Genomic DNA, 9,726 nt, shown 5'->3' with positions numbered 1-9,726 from the left:
ATGTTCTGAGCTATTTATTCATCCCTATTTCAATTTCACACATAATTCCTAGTAGCGTCTCTTCTACCTTTGCATCATGCACATGGCACAGGGAGAAAGAAGAAATAACAGATGGGGGAAAAAGACTGGATTTGAGATTCTTGTAGAGGAGATTAAGAAAGTCACTATCTTCTGGGAAGTCACATCCTGTAAGTCTACTGACATTCCTTCAAAATGCTTATGGACCTTATCACATTATACAGCATTTTTTCCCAGAAGGTACGACTTGTCAAGAAGAAGAAAAAGGTTATACCATCTCAACTGTCACATTCTTATTTTATAACGAGTGCTTTCATTTCTAGGATTTCTGTTGGATGTTTCCAGTTCAATAATTTATTTATCCATTATCATGGAATTCAACTGTAATTAAAATATATTCCAATTCTGTTGCAGCTGCAGTAACTAACCGTAGACGGGCAATGGACTGTTCTAGTCTTGACACATGCTAAATCAAAGTGCCTTGCCAAGTGTACATTTATCTGCAGACGGTTATGCTGCACTCACAAGCAGTTCCTGAGCGTCATCATCAGTTGTCAGCCAGACCATAAATGGGGATGTCACCCAACGTACAGCAGAATTCTGCTGTAGCATTCAGCACACTGGAACCACCTTCCATGTTTCCTTCTGAGTTTCTCTTCAATACTGACTCTGCCACCTACAAACATCACAAATCACAAACAGTTAAATTATGTAGCTATATAGCATTCTGTTTTGTAGTATCCACAAATGCAAAGCTGTCCCTATGCTTAAATACTTATGCTCTAGATGGAGGTCAGTGGCCAGCTCCACGCCACTCCCACACCCAGGGAAACAGCCCCTGGTACCTATTTGACAGGAGGTCATAACAGGTCTGAATAACCAAAATACAAGAAAGGATGATAGTATAAAAAAAGGTAGAGCTCTCCCTGTAACAGGCCATGGAGGCCTATAGGGGTGCGAGACGTCGAGACTCCCATACTTTCTCGATAATAAGCACACAGATGGCGGTGAGGTTGTCAGCCTTACATGCTGTCCGCCCTTTACCCTCCAAGAATATTCCTGGTACTCATTCTCTTAGAGGCTGAGTTGACCCCAGGGTCATAGTGTGACTGGAAGGATTCAGTCAATCTAAAAATCCAATTACCTAACTGGGAATTGAACCCATGACCTTTCAGTTTGTAGCACAGTAAGAAAGGATGATGATATTACTTAAATGTGGTGATATGATTTACTTGTTTGAGGCCCACTACAACAGACTGTGAGAGAAACAATTTAATATCCTGCAGGTTAAATTACAATATACTTTCTCTAGAGTACAATGGTTTTCTACAGTAACCAAGGAGGAAACATCATAATGAACTTTACTACAAAGTTCTGTGCAACATTTTATAACTGGAACATATGGAGACATTGTAGGAACTAAACATGGCACAGGATTCTGTAGCTAGGGACAAATTCATCACCTCCCACCTCCTATCCATAGGGCTGCTCCTCTCTTGCATCAGGGAGGAAAAGCAGAGAGGCAGGTAAGGGGAAGATGGCCTCGACTGAACAACAGAAATGACCCCTACTACAGCTAAACATTTGTGAGAAGGATTAAAAAGGAAATCTGCCGATGTGATTTACCTTTCCTACACTGTTCTTTAATTCTGTAACAGTCTCCTGCAGCTTCAGTCTGCATGCTTTCTTGAGGGCTATCTGTAGCTCCAGTTCGCTGTCGTCGGGCTCAATCTTGATGTTGGACAGTATCTCTTCTGGAGCTGAAAGTTGTGTCCGATTATTAATAACATGCAAAACTGCTCCTGCACCACATTTCCTTTCATGATTTCACAACACACTTCGTAGCGGAAACTATATAGTATCAAATGGTTGATGGTTAGTAAATAATGTATTCAAAAATCTTGGTGCCTGATTAGGGATACTAAGTCCAATCAACATTTGCCTGGTGGTACTGTGAAAAACCATGAAAAATCCTAAGTCAGGTTAGCCAGATGTGCCAGCGGAGATTCATGAACATAAGAACCCAGTTCCCCCCCTTGAGTTAGAACTGTGGAAGTAACATGAATCTGTACTTACGGTACGATTGGGCGTGTAGCAGTTCAATAGTTTTTTGTGCTGATCTGAGTTCTATTTTAAATTTATGACAACAAACACTCGTTACCTCAATTGTTTCACTACTATCATTGATGAAAACTTGAGTGTCATCACCGGTCATCTCCATTAACACCGGACGAACTCTCATTTTGGATATCAGTAAGAGTAACGATCGATGGATCGATGGTGATCGATCTCTCGGGAATTTCTTGTGTAGCTCCTAATAATTTTGTAGAAAGACCAAAATTATTCAACTTACAAAATTATTTATACTCAACATCACGCAGCTCTGTATGGTGAGTGCCATTAAACTACAAGAACAAAAACAGAATTAATTTTGAACTTTGATCAAAGATAATGCAATATTTCCACATTTTAAACTGGATTGATAGCTCAGTCGGTATAGCGACAGGCTACATGCTGCGCGACTGAGGGCGCATTGAATACATAATATTTTTCAACAACAATAATAGTATAATGAAAAATATGAAGGACCTTATTGCAACCTACAGAAATTCATTCTGGCAAGAGGACAAAAATACACGTATTCCGTCAAATTCCTCCGAACACTCTTTTGTAATATATATGTCACGAAATACCCAAGAGCAGGCTTTAAACGAGATGTTTTACAAGAAAACAATTACAGAACTTTACAAAAATCCGTAGGAACAGGGCATTCAAATTGAGGAGAGCATTTTATGATAAAATATAAAATCCATGGAAACGTGGAGAAAACAATGAAAGAACAATAAGGCGATTGAAATTTGAGATACTTGTACGGATCAGTACTTACGTATTTTAAACTTATCTGAAGCAAACGTATATTTTTCTTTCACCTAAGAAATATTATTTGAACGATAAAAATCAGTATGAAAGAAACAGATTGTGCGGGTAGCATGAGATGAGAAATGCGTGAAATATTTTAGTCTGGCAAAGTTATGGAGCACACGGCTTTGGAATCGTAGGTGTAGGTGGGAGGCTACTACGAGTATTAATGAGGTCCTTACAGAAAGAGTCTGAGGATGCGGACCAGATTCAACTGGCTTAGGACAGTTCACTTACGGACTCCTGTGAATACCTGTTTTTTTAAAGATTAGGAATTTCTTGGCTAGCTGAAACACAAACTCATCAAGAAGAACTCTGATTCGTGCCAGTTTTCGAAAAATCAAATTGACGTGTGTAGGTTAACAAAGATTTTGTAAATATCTGACAGATATAAGCGGGAAGGATTCTGATATATGGGACCTGTTAGCAACGGAGAAGTGAATAATTGGGAAGACTGGTGTTTTCCAGTGTTTTCCAGTTTTCCACTACCGGCAGTGTAGCAGCTACATGAGAATATACACCTGATGATGGCCATTTACGGCCGAAACATGTGTAGAAGAAAGGAAGACGTAAGAACTACAATAAATTTTTGCACTTAGGACGGAGTTTGTGTCATGTATTGTGTAGAGTGTAACAGGATGCTTAAATATAATACTGTATTAAATTATTTGTTGGTATTCTTCAGAACTACGTGTCCCTTGGGGGGGGGGCACAAACTGATACGATAGAATGCCTTCTTACCGACCGTGCTCTCAGCACTGACGTCACCCATCTTATACCAAAAGCTGATTATAGATAGTGTAGTAGTGTAGTCGTGACGTCACGAGGTCACCAATTGAGTTTCCGCGGGATACCGGTTTGCGTCTTATTTGTTCCGGAAGTGGTTTGGTGGACAGAAGGCGTGTTTTCCGTATGAAAAGAAAGCCGCTTTTATTAGAGTTTTCAACATTTCAGAAGCTCGAGAGGAAAAAAGGTATATATTACTTGCTTTGTCTTGCATTGTGTATTAGGATGTCACTTTTTGTGCATGCAGTTTGTTGTTTGATGCCAGGTGTCTAATCAGTCCATAAAGCAAGTCAGTTTTGACAATTATGTGGAAGATAAACAACGAATAATTTCAGATTTCATAATTGCTAGGGTGGTAATTAACAGTACGACCTATTTTGGGGTAATACACTTACATTGCTGGGCACTAACATTTATGAATGCCGTGATACATGTTACGCTTGCCATCCCAGGCAAACAAATACACTTTATAAATAGAGGCTGTGGTGTAGATGTAAATCTGTTGCTCCTGCCAGGAATCGAATCTTGACTGTCCAGTCTCTAGCCAGTCGCTGACCCAACTCCAGCTGTTGGAAATTATACACGGAATACCTTGTGTAATCATTATTTGTATCTCTGTTAGTCTCACAATATAGATTGAAGCATTTGAAAGAAAATAATTGTTCCAAGTTGTGGGAAGAATTTTATGTAGCCAGCCACTACACTTGAGCTTGAGTTCTTCTCAAGGATATACAGTGTGCATTTAAGTAGTATACGAGTAGGTGACATAAAGAAGCTTCGTTTTCATTTTTTGTGCAATGCAGTAAAACCATTTACACGCAGAAAAACCAGTATATATTAACATGTAATTCATCTACATATATGTGTAACCGGCAGGTCAGGTTATGACTTTAAAATAAATTGACGAACAGTTACAACTGACCATGCTTGCACACTAATGTGACAGAATATGTCCGACTTGCTCAAAGCCCAAATTGAGACTGCTTAGTGTCAAAGACATTAAGTCATAGCATCCCTCTTTGTTGCTTTGAAAAGAAAGGTTTCAAATTTACAGCTTCTCATTGGCTATTGGCAGTGAGGTGCACATAATTGTTGACTGCACGAGTGCAGTCCCTTTAAATTTGGGCACTTTCTTCTTTACTGGTCATGGTGCATACTGGGTTATTTAAGGATCTGCTTCCTCACACTTCAGAGATCTGAAGAAAAGCAGGCACTCCCTCATAGTAAGGGTGAAAGCTTTAAGTTGACAAAAGGAAAACAGAAGGATACAATTGCTTAGAAATCTGAAGCTCAGGGGTGAACATGTGGGCTTTACAGATAAACCCAAAGTGAGATAGATGACTAGATTTAGTCTCCACTAGCTTAGGGAAACAAGTGTGGGTATGATTCCTGGACTTTTAAGGCTACACTGTTCCTTTCACAGCAATGACCTAGTTTGACATAGGCAACCAACCCAAAGGTGATAGATACGTCACCAGAGATTTACTGTGACTTCATTCAACTGTCATATCTCATGGGAGCTGCCTTGTTATTGCATGGACTAAACAGAAGTGCATTATAAATGTAAGGCTAGGTAGAGGGAAATGAAGAAAGAAGGAAGTACTAGGCAGTGGGTAATGCCTAGTGATGTAAGTGACCCATCTATGGACCTCTGTGCATTGGTGATACAGTGTAATGTGGTTTTATTCAAACAAAATGAAAGTTTGTGTGAAATCACAGTTGAGGTCTAGCAGTATTAAAGGTTGACCAATGAATTGACTTCAGTGAATGTGTTAATTAAGCGTTCTTTCTTTTTCAGATTAAAGCATAATGCAGCTGCTTGTACGAGGACAGGGGAGTCATGTTATTGACTGTGAAGGCAGTGAGTCTGTTGGGCAGATCAGAGTAAGTGAATTACTTCACTTCTACTTATAACTGGATCAGTGGTTGATGTGCTTTCCTCAAAGTACAATTTTGAACACTTTATTTCACAGAGTTTAGAAACACCAAAATGCAAGAAACTTATGTGATGTGATGCATTTACAGCGAAGAGTTGCAGAATTGCCCTGTCAGCTTTGCCATGCCTGTCTATTCACATGTAAACTTGTGAAGAAATGAGCAGATTTTCATAAAAGTAATATTTGGGAGTTTTACTAAAATTTGTCAGCTAAACTGCTTTATATTTGTATTAATTAATGGTTATAGTTGACTGAACTGGGTGAATTGAGCCAGTTTGACCCAAATAGAAAGACATTTGGAAGAGATTGATTTTTTTTTTGGTTGCTGAGAGAAAGTGCTGGGATACTACCATAAATTGGTATATGACCATTTCCTACTACATGCTCTCCAGTTCATTACTTGCTTTCATCCAGTGCTTTAGCACTGTGTTATCAAAGTTATTACAGCATACTAAATAAACTGCAAGCATGAACTACCATGGCATTTTGGAGGAAAACATTTTAAGTTCCTTCCAAAAGTGTGCATTCCTGTCTGAGGTTTTTGATGGCTTCCTGCAGTTCCTGTAGGCAGATGGTGCCTTTAGGCTCATCATTATACAGTGTGATCATGGGAGAAGAAGTTGTTGCAAATCATTCTGCTGCTGAGGCAGAAATGTCACACACTTGCCTAATCAAGTTGACATACGGATATTTCGTTTTCGAACAATACCATAACAGCAAGCGTGTGTACATACTGAAAGTCCTTTTTTATTTTATCCAAATAAATCATTGAACAGCTGCTGTGAAGGAAGCAATGCAGTTATATGCTAACCCACTCATAAATCCTGGGCCTCATGTTACTGTAGCTACTGCATTTGACCTGTACAGTAAGCAGAGATTCACTTGGTCTTCTTATTTCCTATGTTGAAATGCCATGTGTGAGTTAGACTTTGGAGTGAGAAGTGTTCACGTCCGATACCTGAGTGAAAAGTGGTTGTATAAAGGGAAGATTTCAGCATAATTTTTATGTTGTTATGGCTATGTAGAGTAGAACTGTTCATGCAGTTGTTAATGGGTTAGGACTGAGAAAGAAATAGTTGGGTCCCCAGAAAAGAAAGAAAATGGAGAGAACTCACAGAAGGGAAATTGGATAAAATCAGTGCTGGGTTTGAACATTCTTCTCAGAAATCTCATGGATGCCGTGTATAGGAGCTGGGTTTCATGTTTAGGTTGTGAAGTTGGAAGTTTCTCAATTTGTGCATGAATATGAATTGTTGTGCGCGTGTCAGGAGTTTGATGCAGTTCTGGTTTCTGCTGCTGACCTATGCACTTGTCAGTGGTGCTCTCAGTCCAAATATTGGTGGCCTGGGTAGGCTGGATCAGTGTCTTTGTTCCACCAGAGTGGTTTGGTGATGTGCAGCAGGCTCTGAGATGATTGCAGAGGATGAACTTGTTTCACAGCGAAAGGCTGAGACCACAACCGTTTCCTTCGTTGTCATTTCTGATTCATCATTCACAGTTGTGCCATCATGCTTACAGTTGATACAGCACTGAAGAACATGCATAATTAATCTCAAACAATTGCCCTTCCTATTTTTTGGGGGGTGGGGCTCCCTAAATTTGAGATTTCAAATCAGTCCCCCCACCAGTTGTGGTGGTGTTTAAAATTTTGTGTTGGCTTTTGCAGGAGCAAGTAGCTGAGTTGGAGAGCATTCCTGTGGAAGAAGTTCACCTCTACTGTAGTGGGTCACCTCTGAATGAGGATGATCTTGTTACCAACCTGCGATGCTTAAGCATCGATGTCAGTGTTTCTGTGAAGGGCGGGAAGGTGCACGGCTCCTTGGCTCGTGCTGGCAAAGTCAAAGGTCAGACCCCCAAGGTAAGGAAGAGTAATGAACCCTAAGCTCATAACAATGCAAATCATACGTTTAAATCATCAGATGTAATGCATCACTCAAAGTTTCATGAGTAGCAAGAAATCGTGTGCTTGAGTGTGTACGNCCCAAGGTAAGGAAGAGTAATGAACCCTAAGCTCATAACAATGCAATCATACGTTTAAATCATCAGATGTAATGCATCATTCAAAGTTTCATTAGTAGCAAGAAATCGTGTGCTTGAGTGTGTACAGCAAATAACAGTTTGCAGCATTTCAGTAAACCTTATTGACATTCTCCAATGCCATGTATATCAGAAAGGCACATAATCTGTCTTTGTGTAATAAATTATATCATACACTTTTTGGTAAATGTGTACAGTCTGCGGGTATCCACATTCACAGTAACATATGCATACCTTGGTCTGTACTCACAGTAGTATAATAATTTTACATTTGTGTTTTTCAGGTGGACAAACAAGAGAAGAAGAAGAAAAAGACTGGCCGTGCCAAGCGACGTATACAGTACAATCGCCGGTTTGTGAATGTTGTTCAGGGTTTTGGCCGCAGGAGAGGCCCTAATGCAAACTCATAAGTGAATAATTTTGAAATCAAAGTTAGTTTGAGATCAGAATTGAATATCAGAGTTTTGTAACCTGCTTATTTAATGAGTGCTGTACAAAGTGATGCTTGAAGGTGTGATTGGTTTATTGATTGATTCAGTCAAATTAAATTAGAAGAAATAATTTTTGTGATTGATGCCACTTGCATGGATTGGAATGATCTCAAGTTAATTTTGATAAAATTATGAGAATTGTATATGGTTGTTTTTCTGTAATAAAATGTAAATGACAGTGTGAAAGTTGCTCATTTTAACCTTATAATGGTATGAAAGTACCAGCTGAAACTTCCTTCGTAATCATGATTGATAGTGCACTCCTGGAAATTGAAACCTTTATAGTGTGTCTTACTTATACTTAAGTAGTCACATGATACAGTTATTCTTGTGATCATGCAGGAGCTGTGCAGTGAATTTGTCTCTCTCATACTCATGGAAACTTCCTACCCTGATGTCCGTTAAATACTGTCATCTCTTTTGCACAGGCTGGTGAAGTTATAAATTCATAATTATAGAAAGTGTTGATTTCCGTAGAACAGTGAAATTCTTATTTGATGAATCTGTAGGGAAATGATTGATTCTTGAATTAATTGAGGGTTCTTCTAAATGATGATTATGCACAATTACATCAAGAAACTGTTCTCATAAGACTTACATATGGCTTTGGGTAATATCCTGGGCTGGGATCTTAAAAGAGCATAGTAATGAACATTTGATTTGACTAGCTTAGGGTGTGATATTCTGAAGTTTGCAGCATGGAACTGGTAGGAAATTAGAAGTATTGACGTAGGGTGGGCTCCATGGGCATAGTGCTAATTCCAAGTTTCATTGTAATCTGTGTATATACTGCATCAAATACTGGGTCTGGCAATGAAGTTCCCAGACTGGTGTGGAAAAAGAAAGAATACAAGGAAATCAAAAATTGTTTCATTTTTATTGAAAGTAATCACCCCCTACTTTAATACATGTGTTGAATTGTTTAGAAAGTTTTTGAAAAAGTTGTCAAGAGGCTTTCAAAGGAACAATGTTCAGTTTGGTCGTTTCACAACATTGTGAAACCTCTTTCCTTCAATGGTAGTTTTCTCCCTAAGCTATCTCTATGACGCCATGGAGGCCCATACGGGTGTAAAATGTTGAAGCCCCTACATTTTGTAGACAGTAAGCTCACAGAGGGCACCGAGTTTGTCATCCTTATGTGCCAGCCGCCCTTTACCCCCAGGTAGATTCCTGGTACTCGTTTCAGTTAAAGACTGAGTGGACACCAGAAATGCAGTCAGTTGGGATTATCTTGACAAGTCTGAATGAAGTCTTGATGTGATGTGAGTCTCCAATGTTTCTGCTCTTCCATGAGTCTGTGTGGCATGAACTTTTTTCAGATTTTCCTTCTCTGTAAATATTCATGGAGGATCAGACGAATAGTCATTGTTTCACCATCATTCTGAGAGCCCATTGACGATCTCGTATCACCATTTCAAAGACATCTACTATTCTGTCTGCATTTCGAGAGATCGAAGGACACCTGCTTCTTGGATAATACTGAAGATCCTCATGCCCATCTTTGAATCATTTAAATCATTCGGATACACTTATGACTT

The 9,726-nt window shown here is 39.2% G+C and overlaps 2 protein-coding genes across 2 annotated transcripts; one reads left to right on the top strand and one right to left on the bottom strand.

Moving 5' to 3' along the window:
* Nucleotides 1-562: 562 nt before the first annotated feature.
* Nucleotides 563-2,277, bottom strand: LOC111871827 (U4/U6.U5 tri-snRNP-associated protein 1-like). Its single transcript, XM_023865195.2, has 3 exons — nt 2,095-2,277; nt 1,645-1,778; nt 563-694 (listed from the first exon to the last, which is right to left on the bottom strand). Exons 1-3 carry the CDS (start codon nt 2,258-2,260, stop codon nt 566-568), a joined length of 429 nt encoding a protein of 142 aa, XP_023720963.1. The 5' UTR covers nt 2,261-2,277; the 3' UTR covers nt 563-565.
* A 3,244-nt stretch (nt 2,278-5,521) lies between these two features.
* LOC111871826 lies at nt 5,522-8,374 on the top strand (the record flags this gene model as incomplete). Its single annotated transcript, XM_033754427.1, is given in 3 exon segments — nt 5,522-5,607; nt 7,327-7,518; nt 7,982-8,374. Coding segments are annotated over 3 exon segments (393 nt in total). The 3' UTR covers nt 8,108-8,374.
* Nucleotides 8,375-9,726: the final 1,352 nt, after the last annotated feature.

This window comes from Cryptotermes secundus, unplaced genomic scaffold (genome assembly GCF_002891405.2).
Source record: "Cryptotermes secundus unplaced genomic scaffold, Csec_1.0 scaffold1242, whole genome shotgun sequence".
Lineage (NCBI taxonomy): Eukaryota > Metazoa > Arthropoda > Insecta > Blattodea > Kalotermitidae > Cryptotermes > Cryptotermes secundus.
This window is presented reverse-complemented; position numbering and strand designations above follow the sequence as displayed.